This window comes from Pteronotus mesoamericanus, unplaced genomic scaffold (assembly GCF_021234165.1).
Source record: "Pteronotus mesoamericanus isolate MK-2021 breed Mesoamerican mustached bat unplaced genomic scaffold, CSHL_Meso_final scaffold_21, whole genome shotgun sequence".
Taxonomy (NCBI): domain Eukaryota; kingdom Metazoa; phylum Chordata; class Mammalia; order Chiroptera; family Mormoopidae; genus Pteronotus; species Pteronotus mesoamericanus.
In genome coordinates this window covers 21,588,155-21,610,140 of record NW_026555310.1, presented here as the reverse complement: position 1 = coordinate 21,610,140, position 21,986 = coordinate 21,588,155, and the positions used below count along the sequence as shown (strand labels likewise).

Here is a 21,986-nt window from a genome sequence, read left to right as displayed (position 1 = left end):
ATTAATGTTTCTCTCCCTCTCTTTCCCCTTCTCTTGCCCCTTTCTCCAAAAATAAATAAATAAAAGCTTTAAAAATAAAAAAAAAAACACCTCACAGAAATTTGAACATAAATGGTATAACATCAGGCAAAAAAGTATTAAAATTTATGAAAGTATGTACAAAAGGGACTGTCTTTGACTATTGAGATGATATGGAATTTTTTCTTCTTTCTACTCTCCTATGTTTTTCAAATTTTCCCTAGTAAGCAGTAATAATTTTATAGCAGATAAAAGGACACGGGCTGCCATACAAGAGAACGCACTGCATCCATCCAAGCCAGAACAGGCAAAATCTGTTTCTCTATAGGACGTTCCATCGCTTAATATACTTCATATATCTGACTTTCACTTTCCTATTTATGGTGACTTTTTATGCTTGGGAATATATTATGGTCAAAATCCATTTTTAATACTAACAAAAAGAAGACACTAACCAAGGTATTCTGTTTGCCTACCAGAACTAGAATATCCTTCTTTGTTATATAGAGACTTGAAAATTTGTACTAAATTTGCTCACATACGGGACTTTTTGTTGTTGCTTTCTTCCTTAATACAGACTAATACAGGATGGGGCAAAGTAGGTTTAGAGTTGTTCATATGGAAAATAATACCATTAATAAATATTAATATAATAATAAACTCTGATTTGCATTTCCATAATAATTATGTGAAGTTGAATATCTTTTCATATACTAATGGCCATACAGATCATGTATCATAGTAGTAATGTGCACCTAAACTTACATGACCCTGTTAACCAATGTGACCTCAATAAATTTAATATTTAAAAATAAACAAAACTCTGTTTTATGTACTCACAACTGTAAACCTACTTTTGCCCCACCCTGTATATTAATACTGAAAAAATTTTTTGAAAAGTAAATACATATACTGTGGAGTTATATTATCCAAGTAGACTCTGATACCAAACTAACAGTTTTCTTGCATATATATTTGATAATTCCATCTGTTTACAAAAAGCATTTCTGAAAGCTAGCAGGTTAAAGGAACTGATAATCAAATAAACCCAAAAGTAATCTCATTTTATCTCATTTGTTCACTTTCTCTTTTACATATATTAAAGGTATACTTCATTTTCCATTAAGCTTTATATATAATTTTGGTGTAATATAGTATTTTGATTGTTTTATAAATGAAGAATTTACTTTATAAAAATTGTTTCATGACCTTTTTGTGCTTTGGATGTAAGAAATAAATGGTAATGGAAAAATACAATAATTTTTTTAAATTTAAAAAATAAAGAAAAAAAGAAAATATTTCTATACTGTAACAAACAAAAAACAATGTGTCCTTGGAACTCTTCAGTTGGTAGTCATACATGTCACTTCCTAAGATACTAGAAATTATAACATGTCAGAGAGTGCAGATCCCAGTATTTCTCTGTCGCTGTGACTTCGGTAAAACTCAGCAAAGTGCCTCGTCCCGATCTCTATGCTGTACCACTGTAACCCACCCTCAGAGAGAAGGCCTATCACTGCTCTGAGAGAAAAAATGTCAACCTCTCCCTTCTCTGCCCTTATAAGCCAGGCTGCCATGACAACCTCTGTTCCAGACAGCTCTCCACGGTGCCATCCTGCAGAAATCTAGGGTTCAGTACAGCTGCCGTGCCAGACGCAGATAAGATACAGACCTCTTCACTATAAGAGAAAACAAACAAGCAAACAAACAAGTTAATATTTTCAGACCAAGCGTGGAAAATTATAACAAGGGTGACCATTTAAATTCAGGTTTGACTCTACTAAATATTAATAATATCACAGAATTACCTCCTAAACCTAGGAGAGGAAATAGATGTAAGGTAATGTTAGATAAAATGGACAGGGCAAGAATTCTTTATTACTTAAAAATTGTAAAAGATAAAGTACAATATTAATGACAATAGATTACGTTAAATTATGGTAAAGCTGATAAAGACTGGAATGTTTCAAAAATAAAAGTAGTAACAAATTATATTGCTGATTCAGGTGATAACTCATTAAAATATACTAAGATTCTCTTTAAATGCACATTCAATTTTATTTAAATTATTCTAAAAGCAAACTATGCAAATACCTATATTGCTATAGCTTAACAAAAATAGTAACAAAAAGGTATCTGAAACAAATATCTAAAATATACTAAATGGAGCTTAAACTACATCTTTTTTTATTTATGCAAAAATTGATATTCAAAAGAATTCTCTGAAAGTCTTTACTACATATCACCCAATTTGAAAGCCATAAAAGTAAACCATCAACCCAATTATTGAATGAGATCACAAAGCAAATGAGAAAAGTAGCAGCCTAGGGATGAAAAGCTGGAAACAAAGTGTAAATGGATTGGAAGCCTAAGAGGACATGAAAGAAATGGTCACTTGAGTAGAGAGGCCAGCCTTAAAATGTTTAAGTGGGTAGTGAGAATGTCAGAAAAAATATCATGGAGTCACTAAAAGGCACTGAATCAAGGAGCCACAAGAGCAGAAGTGAATTTCAAAGAGTTTATCCCAGTAATAGTAGGATGGATGGGTTAGAAAACAATTAGTAAAGATGGGATTTAATACAAAGATTTTTTTGAGGTCTAGAGGAATTTGTGTCAGATAAACTCAAACTTCTAAATAAATTAATTGGACCCATGTCTGTATATCTTGCACCTGTAATCTATATCCAGCCACACTGAACCTATACCTCTGACATTTTCCACATGCTATTCTTTTGGTATTGACTACTCGTCCTATGCCTCTTCTCTTCATTTATATAATTCATACTCATCCCCCAAGATTCTTTTCAAGCTTCAGATACTTCATTAACACTTTCTTTCAATCCTAGCTCTAATCTCCAGCCCTCTGGGATCCTGACTCATCTTGGGACATCTCTATCATAAAGTGTATACTCATCCTAATTCTCTGGTAGAATGTGAATCTGATGGCAAGAACTATGTCTTTTAAAACCATATCCATGAATGAAGCAAGATTTGACAGTGTGTGACACTAAATCCATGAATGGGGCAGCAAGGCAGGATAAGCAAAATAAAGGTAGTAGTTTCACAAGAGTAGAACTACAATGGAAATAGGACAGTTCACGGGGATACCACACAGACTGCAAAGGAAAAGATAAAATAGGCATGGCTCAGTAATATCCATATTTACTACAGTCTAATTTTTTTTCTAACAATAATGATCACCACATGTGCAAGAGAATTATCCATGTAATAGATGGCAGCAGGAATTATCTAAGAACAGAAGGTGGAAAATAAGAGAGCAGAAGGTCAAACAGTTTCTAGATGGTTTCTTTTATAAACCTTTGAAGGAGCTGACAGTAGAGTTCAAGAGCGGCAGACGGTCAGTCAAGTCAGAACCTGAGTAAAGAACTTGGTTAAGATAAAGGCCAAAACAAACCAGGTGTACATAAGCAAATGGTATGACGGAAAAATACTGAGTTGTGATCCAAGAATGAAATCTTCCAGTTTCAAAATTTTAAGAGGCAACAGTTTTGAGTTAATGAGGTACGAAGTACGGCTGAAAGTCAGGTGGGGACAGAGGACTTAAGAACGAGAAAGTACAGTGCCAGGGTGATAGAAGGAGATACTCGCATGTGACTGGAGAAGATGGCAGAGAAGGAAGCACGAAAGGCAGAATATTTTGGAGGTGAAGCAGTCTGGACTGTGGAATGACATGGACTTTAGAGGAGAAGAGGTTGTTCAACTGAAATGGGTTAGAAAAAAGGCTTTGAGAACTAAGAGCATGGAAGTCCCTTCATTACTTGGCAGAGTTAGGAAGGATAAGTCATAAGCCTGAGAAAGTTAAGTAACAGTAGATGAAGATCGAATGAGTTTACAAATGAGCTTTCAAGACACCAGGCAGTTCATTTATAACAGATGAAGGGTTTCAAAGATCCCAGAGGAAGAAGTCAGCGGAGTCACAAACTGGAGAAGAATCGGCTTAGAGTTAATACTTGCTCTGTGCCAGTATCATATTCTCATTCAATGCACAAGTTGAGGCTTGGAGGAGTAGAGTAACTTCTCAAAGTTCACAGCAATTCGGTGGCAAAAGTGGCATATGAACCTCAGTCTGGTATACTCTAAAGTCCATGATCCTGGATCACTCCACTAATTCTCTCTGTATTTTCATAAAGCTTTTCATCTTTCAGATGACAATCTGTAAATTACAGCATCTATAAAAGCAAGTTGTCATTATCATTACCAGATGCTAGTTGATTCACTGTAGCCCACTACAGCATGACAGCCTAATGCTTTAGCATGTGATTTTATTTCTTGTCTGATTTCTGCCCACCACGCATCTCGAGTTTCTGGTTCATCTGAAAAATAAATTTTAAATCAGTTTACTACTCAATAGCACATTGTCTATATGGAAAAGAAATGTTTAAAACATTCTGGAATGCAAAAAGGTACTCTTCTATAATGTATCTTAAAACTTCACATCCTTAAAATACTACTTCTGAAAAGCTTAACATTTTAATTTAATGCTACTTTTCCAAAAGTTTAACACTTTAAACTTGATTGCTAGAAAATAAACCACCCAGTTCTGTTTGCTTTATTACTTTAAGGGACATCTATAGAGATGTATTTTATTAGATACAACTTAAAATGTAGACCCAGACTTTCCAGATTCTAATCTTAAACTGAGAGGATATCTTATATCTCACCTCAGTGAGAGAACATGTTATGCGTCATATCCATAAATTTAATTTAAATTCAGATTTCATTTCCTGGTACCTGTTTTTTATAACCCACTATATTCTGGGTTCTTTCCAAGGCAAAGATTTGTCAATGTTAAAAAAAGAGAAAGCCATCTGTAGCTAATCTCCTAGAGATGTGGGTCCTAAAGCAAAGTGACAAGGTATAAAGAAACTAGCCAATTCAAAATAAAGGAAACAAATACATTTAAAAGATTAATATAAAGAATTTGGTTAATGTACATAGGGACAAATTTCCGATAGAATACTATAATTCCAGGTATGGCTCTGTAATTAAGAAAGTGCCTTAGAATCACAGAAGTACATTTTATTACCATAGAGGAATCCAATCTTGCTTTGTAAGGGAGCATTATAAATGGAGCACCTGTCACACATACTTCCTCATCACTTGCACTTAGCTGCAAACTACTGGTGAACAGCAGCTGCAAATTATAGTTAACTTTTTATTTACATAGATACTAAAACAGAAACTGTCTATAATCAGCATATCCTAGTTTGTTTCTATTTTGTGGACAATTCTGTATGGGAACAATCTCAGCTTGAAAAAAACTTAACCAACTCTAAATAGGATGCTAAACTCTAATTGTAAATTTTCCACATATAAAGCATTATTTAAACTGAAAATAAAACAATCCCCAAACTTCTTTTTTGAAATTCAATACATATCCATTTCCAAATTTGTTCACAATGTAAGAAGAATAAGTAGAATTATACTCACTAGTGAAATATTGAAGACAGCAAAGTAAAGAAAGCTTAAAGGGCTTATTATGGCTCACATTCCTATGATGTAATTTTGTTTCCTCCATGGGAGGAGGGGGATCAGCAAAAGGAAGAAATGAGGAGATAAAGGCCAGAACTATGAATGATACCAACCAGTTCTTGAATTAAAATTTGGGATCCAAGACAGAGCTACCCTAAAACTTCCTTTCAGAAGAAAAGAAAAAATGCAGACTCCAGGAAACTGAGAAAAAGATCAAAGTTTGAGATAAAGAAGGAAGAGAACTAGAAAAGACTACAATATAGTGTTAGCAATCAATATTGATAAATTTTAAAATGTGTAAGAAAATTGGGTGGTCCTATTTTACACAAACATATTATGTTAAAGACTTTCTTCATATTTCTAACTAAAATGCAGACATTAACAGCACAAATACACCTTCAAATCCATTCTCTCCTTTTCTTTTAAGATACACGTGTTTCTAGACCAATTTGGGTAGCTAGTTAACATCGTCCTTTCCTAACAGAGAATTTTTATATTTTAAGACAAACTAAAAAACTCAAAAAGTTGTTCAATCTATCAAATTATTTATTTTTTGATAATAGATATCATAATATTTTGAAAATTATTATTTTTCTGAAAAACTCTAAAAATTAAAAAAGTCAAATTTTTCTTAAATGCACTAGCAGATACTGTTATTTACTTTTTAAAATTTTACTGCAAATTTAAACTAGTATTTGATAAAACAAATAACTGCATACTATGTTTTTATAAAAATAGATTTTCTCACACTAGGTGTGTCTACATCTGTGCCACAAATAATACATGGTAGCTTTTCTGTTTTCAAAATTAATTTTATAAGAAGTAAGCCATAACATTTTTTAAATTAATAAAAAACAGAGGAAGTCAGTTAGTTTAAGTTCAAGATATATTTATTTAGAAATGGCCAGCATGTCTAAATGGAAAAGTATGTAATAATAATTACTATGAGATACATGTAATCACATAGAATACAGAGTTTATTTACATCAAACTTACCTTGGTATAACACATAGAAATAATCAGATAATTAAACCAAACGCTATGAAAGAATAAGTGGCTGATTTAAAAAAAAAAAAAAAAAGCTGAATGCAGCACAAGTGGAGCATTCATATTCTTCTGACAAGTTCACAAGCAGCCTTTATTTTGACACACGAGCCACACAGTTGCACATGAGGATGCCATTGTTGTAATTATTTACAAGTTTAATAAAAGCTAACGAGTTACATAACATGGGAGCTAAGAAAGCAAATGGCATATGTCCACACTCCAAAGAATGTCTTAAATTTGATTTTTGGCTAAAGCAAAAGCTCAAAGAACGAAGGGTTTTGCGAAGCAGATTCAGCAGACAGGAGAGCCAGAAACAGTGGATATTTTGGCGCATGCTTGGATCAGGTGACAGTACAGACTGAAAACTATGGCAGCTCACTGAAATGGTTACAGAAAGTAATGGCCCTGGATTCTAGGTGAAAGCAAGGCAAGCATACAGTAGGGAGCACTTAATCACAAACTAGTAATTGGATTAATGATAATTATCTACAACTGTAAGCGAAAAGCCAAAGGATGAATTTTTTGGCTATTAAATTTAGGGGTTGTTTAATTAAAATAAAATTAAGGTTAATCAATTTATTTAATATTAAAGAAGAAGTAAATTTATCTTCAACACCTATATCATACTTATGCCAGAGATGAGCCAGAGAATGTTGAAGTAGTTAGTCATTGTTATTCAGTCTAACTTGTTACAACTGAAAATTCAAAATTATAATAGTATTTAACCTCTACAATGAAATTTTGAAAACTTCAAAATTGCTAACTATATTCTTACAGGAAACACTCTAGTGAATTTGTATTGTTTCATTCATCCTACATAAGTCAAAATTGAGGACCTACCATATTTATATAAAAGGCAAAACAAAGAGTCTTGCTTAAAATGTATGGCAACTATACATGCCAAACATAAAATGAATACAATTTAGTCATGTGGAGGACATACAGCTGAGATGTGAGGGTCACAATTGGTAACATTTCAAAGAGTTAAGAAAAACATACCTTCCTTTAAATAACACAGTTCTCCCAATAATCTATAGAATTAATTATAATTATAATAATATCATTTTAGGAAATAATGAAATTTATTTATTATACAAATTATATTTCAAACTATGTTATGTTTTTCTTCTGAGTCAAAACTTCATAGATAATATCACAAATCTTTTAATATATCCTTTTAATTGTAGGCATGAGTCAGCTCTAAATTAATACCTCACTGACGCTTCTTTTAAAAGCAATGTCTGCACTTGGGTTGACAACATAATTAGTTCCTTTTGCTGCTGTTGTTTTCTAGAGCATTGCCATAGCTTGATATCTTGCCATCTTTTTAGTATTTTATCTTGTTTCTGAAGTGCAGGTGAAACTAGTAAAGATTCCTAAAATAACAGTAATAGTTTATATCTCAGAAAGTAAAAAAAAAGTAAACTCAACACAATACACCTTTGTAAAACTCAATCCTTTTGGGATTTTAGGCAATCACACACTTGCAGCTAAGAATCACTAACTACCTGAAATGTTAGACTTAGTTCTATTTTTACATAGCTCTGGAAGAGAATACGTCTGCCCTTAAGATTCTTTTCATCTGGTTGAAAGAACAAAGGAAATGGACAGTTATTCAATCTAATTTTTAAATGAACAAGAGGAGATAAACTGTTGGGTAGGATCCAATAAAGGTTTGTAATAAAAACATACTCTGTCTCATTAGTGGACAGCACAAAATGCTACATTCTCAAATACCTGAAAGTAACATTCTAACCCAAAACGATCTTTGAAGAAGATAAATTTCCCCTAATGAAATAGAAAGTAAAGAATTCAGGTTCAATGGAGTATACAACCTCAAACTGGGTGGGGATTCAGTACCAAACCAGGAAGAAAAAGTCTCATTATAGAGGGAATAGTGTGCAAATTCATAACATCAAGATGTAGTAATCTGGGCTGTTTGGAGGTAGCTGAGATGTAATCCATGTTGGACCACACTGAAGTTCTTTACTATTTGTAAAAAAAAAGTCAGATATGTTATCTTCTCCTTAACTGAAATTAAACCCTTCATATATAAAGACCAGTTCCATTACATATAGAAAGAGAAAATTATATATTACGTTTACATGTTACATTATAATAATGCAATGAATATCTAGTTGCACTGCACACATATAAAGAGTGAAATTTCACAATTAAGGAGATTATATATCTGATATTTTATGGACTGTAAAAAAATGGAATAGTAATAAATACTGAGTTACCTTATATAGAGAAAATTATATATATATATTTATGTTACTTTATACATGAATAAAAGTTCACATAGCATGCATACTTTATTTATGACTTCTTGAACTCTACAGGGTACAGCAAAAGTAGGTTTACAGTTGTGAGTACACAAAACAAAAAGTTTATTCTTGTATTATTATATATTATTGTTATTTTCCATATGAACAATTGTAAACCTACTTTTGCCCCACCCTGTATTTATCTTCCTACTAAAAGCCTTCTTAAAATGTTAAAAACTAAAATCTGCTTAACTACTTTAGGCTTAGTTTGCACATCGCTCATGTGTATGTCTCAGGAGGAGTAGAAAGAATAATTGCTGAGATCATTAGTACAACTCAAGTTCCAAGAAAGCCTATCTCCATTTAACTAACATGCGCGCGCGCGCGCACACACACACACACACACACACACACGAAAACAATATAAAAAGTGGCCAAGACTAGATGTGTAAACAGGATGCCTGCCTAACTAAAGAATGGTATTCCCAGTCTCCAAAGCTGTGCTTAAGACATGGCAGGCACTCCACGAATATCCACTGAATAAAAGGCTTTTATTTAAAACTGTATTTTTTTAAAAAGGTTTAGGATGATCAGACTGATATGTATATTCTATAAATATTTCCTTACACAATACTTTTCAAACAACATTACATATTAGTTTGTATTTCCTCTGTCACTTCCTAAAAACAGAATCTAAACTGACTTTCACTCTACACAAAGAAAGAGTAACAAATTTTCCTCAACTATGCCAACACTGTTACTAATCAAAGTTACTTATGTGAGGTCCTCAGAAATACTTTAATGGTAAACTCAGAAGAAAGAAAAGAGATCATAACCATTTGAGAAACAACAAACTAGGAGCATTAAAATTTACTCAAAGTTATTTTTTACAATTCAACTTCAAAAAGACTTGAGTGTAGGATAACCATGGTCTATCTCTCTCTCTCTCTCAGCTAAAGTTGCCAACATCCTGTTTCACTCGCCACATTCTATTCATTATCAAGGCTTGCTGATTTTACATCCTAAGCATTTTGGAAATTTACGGTTAAGAGTGTAAGCTGTAAAGCCAGCAAAGTAAGGTTCAATTGTAGTTCAGCCACTTTGTATTTTACCTTGAAAAAACTGCTGTGATTTGTTTTGCTCATCTACAAAATGAGAAAACTGCCTGCCTCAGGATTGTGCTTTGAGGATTAAATGAGGAATAGTACCTGGCACACAGTAAGTGTCCTATACACTTTCTCTTTCCTACCACCACCAAATCCTAGGTCACTTATCTGGCCAGAGCTACTGCACTCTGCTAACTGGTTTCCCTGTCTCTAGTCTTGCTCCCTTTAAATCCCTTCATCTTATAGTCAATTATCCAACACAAATGTGAACCACTGACTCCTTTCTTACTCCTTTGGAACCCCTATTCCTGGCATGTCACATACAAGATTTACAAATGCTGCATCTTCCTTCCTAGCAGCAAGATTTATCTTGTCTTTACCGAAGTCTGTTACCAGGGCAGAAGTATCAAAAGCCAAGATAAGAAAAGGTAGTAATTCTTAAATAAATTCTCAGATATTTCATTCCTTTCCTCTTGTTCTATCACTGTAGTTAACACAAACTAAGATAGCAAAGCAGAAGAGAACAGAAAAAAAAAGCTAAACTAACGAAGACATTTTGTACTCAATGGCAAAAAAATTAAGTATGAAGTAAGTAACATCATCAAATGAGTACTGGCTAAGATATAATTTTGCAAAGGCCGGAAGTTTTAGAACTACATTTAAAAAATGTACATTAACATGTCTCCAAGTACACTGTCTAAAACATAAATATACACGAATCTCCTATATATCCCTTCAAAATCTGAGCTCAAGAATTACCACCTCTGTGATCTTCCTTGCCACAGAGTTAGTCATGCCGTCCTCTTTAACACTGCACCTTGTACCACACCAGACCACACAGTAAACCACTTACAAATTTTTGGAGCCTTAGCATCTTTGCATACCTATTATCTAACAAACTGCATGACAGTTGGCATGACATATCCTATTTCATGAAATATTACTGTGTAATGTAAAATGTTTTCCTATATCTTTTCACATTTTAATGTTTGTGAAATAAGAGAGTCTAATAATTAATACATATATTTAAGATGGTAGTGTTTCTCTTTTCTCTTAGAAGCCTATTATTAAATTGATGATACATCATGTAATACACGGTATCAGAGAATCTGGAAAATACAGTATGGAGGAACAATTTTTAGCATTAATAGAAACTATATTAACAATTAGTTTTTCTCACTGATATGGTCAATTCTTGATTTTGAATGGTAATACAGGACAGCAGTATTACCTGATTACAGAGAAGAACACAAATAGTTTAATATATTTATTTACCAAATATATATATCACTTTTTTCCAGAACTGACAAGTTATTTTTCCTAAATTAGTATTAAAATCAGCCTGATGTTTGAATATGTACCAACTGTCATTATAATGGCTCTAAAACTTCAATTAAAAGCATACAACTAAGAGAAAACTAAACTGACAGTCATCTTAAATGTTCTTTCAGTACTCCATCTTTTTTTATCTTTTAATATCCTTTTTTTTCTTTCATATACTTACAACCTGACTCGACTTTAAATGATGGCAAGATATACTGTTTCCTCAACCATGTTTCTCCTTGCCAAATTCTGTAATTCTGCTTACACAAGACAAAGTCTCTATTTTATCTATGAGATTCATAGTTTGTCTTTTCCACTTTCCACGACTGTTCTATTGTCTAACACACACCTCTCACCCTAAACATCTTTGCCCTGACAAGGTTTCGACTCTTTAAATTATTGATTAGCCTGCTCTCAATGTTCTTTTCTTACGTAAACCCTTTCTCTTCCTACTATACTAATCTGTTAATGTTTAAAAAGTATCTTCTTATATATTAAACGAATCCAGCAGGATATTTTTAATTCCTTACTAAAAACTAGGTATATAGCATTACATTAAAAGCGGTTATTTTAATTCTAATCAATGTGAGAACATACTGGCAAAAATTTGGATAGTCAACAGTAGGTAATTTCCCTAAAGAGCTACCAATTAATGTCAGTCTACCTCTGCAAAGGCTGGACCTACAGGATTGTTCACTGGACTGAATTTAGGTAAATCTGCATGGTGGACATGAGTTACTTCATAGTTAAACATGCATTACTTACATCAGAACTTACATCCTGGACTCCTAAGAACAAAAACAGTTTACAATATTGAAAAGATTATGGGATATTATCTAAGATGCTGAGCCTGTGCTGATTTGTTTTTGTTTTTCTGTAACTAGGTACATTTTCTGACACGAAGAACCAAAAAGATTCTTTAGGCCAAATAACATCTTCTGATACTGAATCAAGACGATTCTATTATTTAATTGAATTCTAACATATAGATGACATCAAAATTACTAACAGAATATGCTTTTATCAAAAAAGAAAATTTACTGGCTTTGACTCTAAACCACATCATCAGCTGTAAAGTTATTTTACTTTAGTTTCTATAAAAGCTACAAACAATATTTGCATGTAAAAATACTTAACAAGAAAGTTTATATTTTTGTGTAGAAGGAGAATGAGAAAAGCTTATGAAAGCTGCTAATCTCCCCAAAACCCATTCTTACCAAATTCTGGAACACTTTTAGAATTATAAATACAAATCCTAATAGTTACATTTTCACAGTATCTATAGAACACTAAATACATTGCATTCAAATCTAAATTGAAGTTAAAACATACCTTAAGATTATCAAGCTAGTCACTTAATACTTATAATATATTTAGCAATATTTCTTTAATCATAAAGCTAATGCTTATGTCATTTATTTGATAGGAAAAAACTGTTCAAAACAAAATATTGTTTAAAATTATCATTCTGAAAGTTGATCACCTAACAAAAGTCATTCATAATTTATGGTATTTCTACAGTTTTGATTAATTCATTTCAGTTAACACATATTTTTATTTGCATTTCTATGGAAGTATGAGTTAGGATATATGTATTAAAGAATATATCTATATAACTGAATTGACATTAAGCCTATTTAATCTAGAACATTTCTAAAAACTTCACTGAGCTGCCATAATTTTTGTCAGCATATGTAGTACTGAATGACCATTAAAATACCTGAATTGAAACTATTCCAGTCTAGCAGTTTGTAAGATCTTGTGTTACCCATAATTCCGACAAAGGCTGAGTTCAAAACAGCAAATTAGTAGATCAGTTTTAGGTGCAGAATAGTAGGAAAAAACAAAACACACTACAAACAAGAACAAAATTGACAACACCACTCGACAGGAACTGGAAAGACACAGACAGCAGAGTTAATAAGAAGTAGAAATAGAAAGAGAAGAAGGAGCATGCTATCATAATCTAATGTTAACTAAAGTTTACTTATTTAAGATAATTATCTTGATTTTTTAAAACCACCCCATTCTTTCCTTTGTTATATGATCCTGTTTGCTAAATACTTAACAAAGGAGAAAATTCTAAAAGAACTAACTCCAAAATAATAATCCATAGAATTAGCAGGTGGTAGTGATTTTAAAATCGGACTTTTTTCCCTTCTACACTCAGTGTGAAATGCAAATTTCCCCTATTTACTAGTCAAAAAAAAAAATAGCTGCAAAAAATAGATTCATTTGAGAGTGCAGATACAGCACTTTTTTACATTAGCACATGGATCTCAATCTGCCCTAAATTTCTCTCAGCAAAGCAATTCAGTGTCATAAAATTAATACAACATCATTTTGGTAAGATGCTAATCTAAAGCCTTGTTTTAACATTCAACTTTTTTCAACAAATTCAAATGTTTTCATAAATAATTATTTAAGGGACCTGAAGAGTAATAAATGTTCGTAAGAAAATGTTCCTTTTTAAAGCATAATAAATATATTAAGCAATGCAAATTAATGTCAAATATTTGAACCATTAGAATATACAACTGATTTGTATTTAACTGAAAATAAAACAAAATTAAAATATAACTTATATACCAATAAAAGGATTTATATGTACATGCAATAATCATTTGGGAAATAGCCCATCATTAACTAAGAATTTCTATATGTGAATTGAAAAATATTCTGAAAGGGAAGGAAAGGAAGAGAAAAGATAAGCTGATAATTACAATACACAAAAAGTATTCTTAATAACGGTTCCTATTTTCTTCCTGGGCCTGGATTCTTACATTTCTTACACAGCTAGAATAAACTGGCAAGGACAATAAACCCCATAAAGCAGTTTTTTGTATAAAGTAATACAATTTTAAATATTGCTCTTTACTTAAACTTATTTAAGTAACCATTTGTTCTTCAGACTGTACAGCTTACTTTGAGTACATGGAAGCAACAATAAAAATGTTTTCAGTAAATAAAAGACATTATTAATAATTGAATATATTCCTCAAACCATTTTTTGAAATTATTATATCAGTGGGTGCCATCTGTCAAGGTATTTGAGTCAGTTGTCCATAGAAACACCGGGAACTAGCCTTGGGTCACCTAAGTAATGTCAGGTATTTTAACCCAGGATTTCCTTGCACTTTCCAAATAATTCAAGTTCATAAACACAAAGATATAAACCTTGCATATTCTTCAAGGGCTCAATACATTAAACTGGCATCAGTCTAAATTTGCCTTTAATTACTGCAGAATGTACAAATACCACATGAAAAAAAGATCTTAAATGGACCAGAAAAATAAGAAACAGGGAAAAAATAATGAATCACAGAAGAAAAAGAAGACTGATGCTTAAAAGATGTCTTCACTCAGCTTAAGTGCTTTTATAAATAATTCTGGCTAGTACTGTTTTTCAGAAATCTTGTTCAGAGTCTAAAAAATTCCATTGTTCCTCTGTAATTAACTCAAAACAACTGATATCGAACCATATGGCACAGATCAATTTTTTTAAATGTAAAACAATAGTAATGATATATATCCTCAAAATCATTACCTGCAATGTATGGCATATATAATTTCAAAGTATTTCACTCTTTTTACAGCTGCCAGTAAAAGCCTCAGGAAGAGGGTTATTGGAAGTGATAATTTCAATTTTTCAAAAATATATATGTATATATGCCAAATAAGAATATTAATATAACTTCAGCTTTAAGGTATGCCGTTAAAATAATAAATGACTTGAGCAAGTGATTGGGCATCTCCTCAGGGAGAGGCAAGAACCCATTCTGCATGGAAAGTCCCTACCATTCTGTCACGCTTATTTTAGATTTAGAACAATCACCAAACCACTTCTAACCCAAAGCCTGAAATTACTGGGACTTCGATGCTTTCCTTCTTTTATAATCATGGCCCCACATTTAAAGAGGTGAGCTACTATTCTTATTTTTTCAGTTATAAAGAACAAACAGCTACACAAAAGAATCCAAAGAACCAGACAGTTACTTTTTTTTAGCTGTTTGGTTTGTTCTTTTTACTTCTTAGGCACTCTACATGTTTACAATTAACACTTTATAAGAATACTTCTTTTAGGAATAAGGAAATAACTCTAATAATCTATAAAGAATTATTGCTAGTGAAAAGAATTAACACCTTAAGCTAGTGGTCACAATGGTCAAATTGTATCTGCCTAGGTCAAAGAAAATAGCTGACTCAAAAGTTAATGATTCCCTCAAAGTGATATGCTGGCTAAAAGTGAGTCAAGATTAGTATTTTTCTTTTGCATTAAAAAGTAACCGAATTATACTTCTACTTAGTTTGATTACTTTTAATTAAGATTACTGCCAATATTTTAAAGCTACATGTGTCAGTTTATACTCTCTTTTTTCATTTCTCTTTCAGGATAGATTTGGCTTAAAAAGCAACATTATAAAAATCAATTTTAATAATCATAATTTAAATAAAAGAAACATTGAAAATAAAGTTTTAAAGAACATACCAGGATTGTGGATACGATCCAAAAGCTTCACAGAGCGTGCACTAACAACACCCCCAACATGCACAAGAAATCCAGGAGGAAACGCAGTCAAGGTAAAAAATGGAAATTCCTAGTGGAGAGAATAATAGAAAATATAACTGACTGTGTGTGAAGTACAAAACACTTGCTTGTTAAAAGCCTTGTCTTAAGGAAATAAATTCCATCCCCTAACAAAAGGTTACCAATTATACATTACATATGCTTTGTAATTAAGTTTCCTTTGATGTTTAGAGTTCTGAATCCACTTTCCCACATATATCATGTTATATACATTTCAAGCACTCTTTTTGTCAATTCTGAGCGAGATAAATGTTTTCAGAGTTCCAATGTGAGGAAGAGTTACACTCTTCCCTCCTCTCAACCTCCTACTCTGATGAGACTTGGAAATGAGATGAGGGGGTTCCCCTGCCCCTCTACCCCCACATCTATTTCTTAGTGGGACAGACTCCCTCTCACAGGCACGCCCAGTTCCAGGCTGCTGGTGAAGATTCTGAAGGTGTGGGACTGAGGGAAAGGGAATGAGAGGATGAGCCGCGTGGGTTTAGAAATACAGAGAAAGGTGAAGTCAGGGCACATATCAAGTTGAGGTACATAGGGAATCGCTATGTGAGATTATTTACTCTATCAACACCAGGGCAGCAGGAGAAAATGTAAGTTCATAAATGTGTATGAGGGAAAGGGGAGAGGTAAGTACAACAGATGACAGCAAGGCAGGCAATACAATTCCACATGTTTTTCAAAGCCTTATTCTTCCCTTCTCTCTCCAGGACATCAATCCCACCAATTTAGAGACAAAGAAAACATGCAAGAGAAAAATGGTAGGTAAAGAAAGGAAACTCCTTGAAATAGTATCCAGGAAGAAAGGGGAGTTCCCGTAGCTGCCCAAATATAGGTCTCTCACATTATACAAACTGCATGTGGGTCAGGGAAATTAAATATCTGACTTGTCTGCCGCTAAGATTAATGCAGCTCACTCAACCAGAAATCACTTACCAGTAGCCTCAACTATTCAGACCCTAACTGAGAATTGGAAAATAAACAAAATAGGGCTCTCAACAGTAAAAGGAACTGTTACAATTCCAAGTACTAAAGTTTATGTGCTTTATTCATAAGAAGTCCCCACAGATCATATTCATAATGTTGCATATAGCAATTAAAAATATGTAACTTTAGGGATGTATTCTAAAATCTATAGGTATCTTTTTTCTAGACCACAGCAGATTAAACTCAGCAAATAAAAGCTGAATGATAAAGAGATATGGAATACAACTAGAAACAGGTACATTAAAAGCAGCAAGATTACTGACTGGAGAATACAAACTTGAAGCACATAGAATACAAATTCACTAAAGCACAGTTCACAAAGCGTAGCAACTTGGAGTCATTCAGCACAAAGGCAAACAGCCTGGTACATCTTAGTACGCCATGAAGATACAGTATAAAGTGTGTGTGTGTGTGTGTGTGTGTGTGTGTGTGTGTCTGTGTGCGTGTGTGTGTCTGTGTGTGTGTGTGTCTGTGTGTGTGTGTGTCTGTGTGTGTGTGCGTCTGTGTGTGTGTAATCAGAAATTAGTTCCATTAGAATTTAGAAGTCTTTAAATCAATAAGGGCAAGAAAACCAAGGCTATGTAAAAAAAAAAACAACAACAACAACAACAACAACAAAAACACAGTGGAAAACCATTCTAGAGAAGTGGGTAGGTTTGGCCCAGGTGATAGAGAAAAAGGAAAACAAGGGAGAAGACAGAAGGGGGATTCTACAGAAGTGTATTATAAAATATTTAATCAAAATGCCTCCTTATTGCCAACTGAACACTTTTTAAGAAGGATTTTTTAAATTAAAGTTATTGGATTGACATTGCTTAGTAAGATGCCTGAACTTTTTAAATATATGTTTTAAGTGAGAAATGTCAAGGTAAGCTTATGTTACTAGAAACTTGAGTATACTATGTAATAAATTAAATCTTTAATTTTTTTCAATTTTAATAACATAAGTTTTTAATTTCCTCAAAATACTGAGGCATAATATTTTTTTAAAAACCTTTTATGTTTACTCTTTATACTTAAAGATTTTAAATATTCTGGATAAGAGATACTGAAAATAAAAGTTTTGTCAGCTAAATGGGAAGCAGCACTCCCTTCTAAAACTGAGAAATAAATTGGGTAAATTCACATATTAAGAAACATCTCTATATAAGATTTTAGGTATGAAAAAAATGAATCGACATGGTTTCTCGATTTGGGATTCTTTGCCTCTTATCCTCAAATTTCAGAAGATGGAATAAATGGACAAGAAGAATAGCATCTGGATGGGTCACAGCAGAAAAAGGAGGGGAAAGGCTGCCCAAAGCGGCAGAGGCCCACGGGGCCAACTTCACCTCTGTCCTCCAGGTGGCCCCAGTTCATCCAGGCAGCGCACCCTCCCTCACTCGCCACCCATAATGTAACCTAAACTAAATGGCATCGCTCTTCAACCGAAATTACATCTTCAAACAACCTTCTCAAGGAGAGCTACTCCTCATATCTCTCTGTCGATAGGAGGCTCAATACCTGTCATCTCCACCACCATCGCCAGCAACTGCTGCGGAGTACTCACAATGTGCCAGCCCTAGGCAAAGTATCTTAAAACTATGCTTTATAATCTTTCTCATACCCGAAGAGGGAGGTGCTATTATCTGCATGTTTTAGGTGAAAAACTGAGTTCAAGAGGGCCTATACTCTTTCTGAGCAATAAACCTTATCATCTGGCCTCTTGTTATTTCTGGTTAAAAACATGCAAAGAGTTGGTTTTAACTACTAGTCTATTATCATACCTGATGGATTTATAGGTTCTCTTCGACTGAAAAGGACAGCTTCTTAAGATCAACCCAAGTACACCCTGCTTTCGATGCCCAGATGAGACTTTCAGGGATTGTAGAAGACAATTTCTCTGGAAAATCCTTACATTTAAAGTACCCTGCCCTGTGGTACTTAGATAAGACTTCATATATTGATGCTTTGACATAAGCCAAGCACATGTAGCAAAAATCTGCTAATAGCATGTATTCATGACAGGCTAGTTGAAAAATCTGAGAACACAAAGGAGTATCTCCTTAAAGATTTAAATAGGATTTTTCTTAGAAGATGTTTAAATAGTTTATTTTTAATCAAATATTATTTTTATGATCCCATGAGACTGGAACTTTTTAGACATAAACCTCCATGCCAGATTTCTATGATTTATTATATAATTTTACACTCACTTCTAAAAAGAGTAACTTATCAACTAAGTTTGTTTTTTATCAACGTTTCCCAAAGTGTGTTCCTCACTCAAAAGTATTTAAATGAAAGATTCCATGGTAAAATACATTTTAAAAACATTAGGTTAAACTAAGTCAACTAGGTTTCTTTATTGAAGAAAAATATATATCCCAGAATCAACAAAGTAATTTCATTTTTCTTACTGGTGAAAATAGAGTCATATTGAAAAATTTATCTATTTGAAATCTACATCTAAATAAAATAAATAAATCTATTTCTCATCTCCCAGTAATCTGATATGTGTTATCAAGATCTTGTCAACTTATTTTTTTAATGCTTTTGTGAGAGAGAAAAATATGACACTTATATTTTTAAGAACTACTATCTGAATATCCATTAAATAAAGGATGCTTGACAAGTAAAGTTTCTCTTTTCCTCAAGAAAAAATAATCCATACAACTTATTAAGGATGACAAGGGGTAGAAATAAATATTTTTAAAATAAATATAAAAAATGATACATTTTGATTCAATGTTCAACCTGGTAGAGTTAGGCATATGTGAACACATATGGGGAGAATTCTTCATACTTTGGTACAAATATTTCCCAAAACAAAGCCACACTATTGGCAGCCACAGGTGACTGGGAAAGTCAAAGATGATGATGCTTTTTCTATTTATTTTGTACAAAGGTAGAGAAGTGGTTTCATAAACTCAAGTAACTAATAGTACAAGATCAGGTTATATAAATAAACTGTGAACTCAGGTTGTACAAGGTTGTAGGTGAAAACTATAGTTCTCCAGATCTTTGCTGTTAATTTTATGAACATTATCTAGAAATGTATGACCAATGTGTTAATGTGTCCAAAATTTTAAGAATGTTTAAAAGCATATTTGAAAACAAATTTTATCAAAACCAAATCCAAAACAATTTTCATTGATTCAAATTTTTTCTTTTAAAGCTAGATGCTTTTAAAAGTTCTCAGTACAGAGAGTAAAGTCACAGGCACAACATACAAGCAAAATCTCATTATATCGAACATCAAGGTAACCCAAGTTTCTCTGTTCATGTGAATTCCTGAATTATAATTAGATTACAGGACATATTCCTAGTCTAAGGAACTCTGTAGAGAACGCAAAACTGGGATACGGAGGAGGTAACGGCATTCTGGACTAAAAAGTGTTAGGTGGATGCACACACCTTCACTCTGGCCCTCTTCTCTCCATCTTTTTAGTCATTCTCGAGATTTGGTTTGAATGTTTAGGTGGGCTTTTCATGACTGCAGTTGTGAGAGTAGCTGAAAGGCAACTGCTGCTTGATAGGGTAGAAAGCCAAGAACTGGGTGCAACGAAAGTCTCATCGCTCTGCTTAGTTAGTTCTGCTCTTTCCAGCCTTGTCTAAAAGGCAAACGGTGCATATGCAGATACTCTCAGCACCAGAAATGAATGTCTAAAAATAAATTGTTGTGTTGTCTGTAATAGTAGGAACTGAAAAACACTTAGTATTCTCAAAAGCCAGTGTCTAAAAAAAAAACAACTTTGTTTTATAAAATGCATCCTTTTATAGGTATTTGCTGTGTTGTATCTTTAAAACTATGAACATCAAAATGGCAATAAATACATAACTAGCGACAACTGAATCTAAAAAACAAACTAAGCAAACAAGCCAAAGAAAAACAGAATCACTGATATGAAGAACATTGGGATGGCGGCCAGTGAGGAGGGGGTCGGGGGGAATGGAGGAAAAGGTAAAGGGATTAAGAAGTAGGAATTGGTAGTTACAGAATAGGCAGGAGGTTGTTAAGAGCAAGTATAGGAAATGGAGTTGCCAAAGAACTACTACGCATGAACCATAGACATGAACAAAAAGCGGGGGGGGAGGGGGGGGGGGCCGGGCGGGGGGATCACTGGAGGAAGTGAGGGGTGCTGGGTGGAGGGTGGCAAATGGAGACAAATTAGGACAACTGTAATAGCATAATCAATGAAAATAAAAAAGAAATAAAATCCTAGTGCAAAACAGAACTTGTAAAAATATTCTGTAAATCCTTACAACGTCCAAATCAGACATAATGAGAGAATTGAAACTGTGCCTTAAAATAACTGACATGACATAAAATCATGCACTATATTAGTTAAGTAGAAAAAAACAATAGCCTCATAATGCTATTAAATTAAAAAGAAAACAAACTTTACATCATGAAAAGAAATAAAAAGCCAGCAACATTTGTTAAAAGCTTAAATAAAACATAAATGATTGAGATTAAAACTAGGAAAGCCACTAATACAAAAAATAGGTTCTCACACATGTTTAGGAACATACCCGCCTTCTACAGAACCTATGAGGCGATCCTCCCTTAGCATTGAAGTTTATAAAAAAAATAAAAATAAAAAGAGAAAAATCATCCAAAATTTTAACTATTAATTTTTCCATTTAGCATATTCAATTTAACATTAAACTTATAATATTTAAAAGAGATGTACTCAAATACTCAACAACCACATCATTTATGTTAATCTGCAGAAATATGGAATCTGAGCATTTCTTATCCCTAGGAGATTATCCGGTGATAAAAATAATCTCAGCAAATAAAAATATTAATATACTAAGTAATTATTTTAATATTATATAACTAAAATATTTTTGGAAAAATATTATTTCCTCTTATATATTATCATTTTAATATCAAATTAGAAATAATTTCACCATACAATGGATATTTGCAAATAGACTACATCTAATAAAAGACTGGAGGACAAAACAAAAAGTTATAGAATTATTCCAAATTAAAAGTAATTATTCATAAACAAATAACTTTGATACTTTAAATACAGTTGTTTAGACTTTGAAATTACAATATTACTGATAACATGACCAAAATCAGTATGGAAATAAATTATAAGTACACGGAGGATTGATAATACAATCTTATTAACAGGATAAGAATAAAGAATGTTGAGTGACTCT

General features: G+C 32.8%; 1 protein-coding gene across 6 annotated transcripts in view; it reads right to left on the bottom strand.

The window, feature by feature from the left end:
* Nucleotides 1–21,986, bottom strand: part of C2CD5 (C2 calcium dependent domain containing 5) — an 83,500-nt gene that overhangs the window by 30,878 nt on the left and 30,636 nt on the right. For 3 of the 6 annotated variants that reach the window (XM_054591336.1, XM_054591337.1, XM_054591338.1), the window contains 3 exons: nt 15,747–15,855; nt 4,238–4,352; nt 1,602–1,697 (listed from right to left, as the gene is read on the bottom strand). In XM_054591336.1, coding sequence (XP_054447311.1) covers nt 1,602–1,697; nt 4,238–4,352; nt 15,747–15,855 — 320 coding nt within the window. Of the gene's footprint in view, nt 1–1,601; nt 1,698–4,237; nt 4,353–12,977; nt 13,044–15,746; nt 15,856–21,341; nt 21,375–21,986 lie in introns of all 6 variants that reach the window. The other 3 variants (XM_054591332.1, XM_054591334.1, XM_054591335.1) reach the window with 2 other exon arrangements.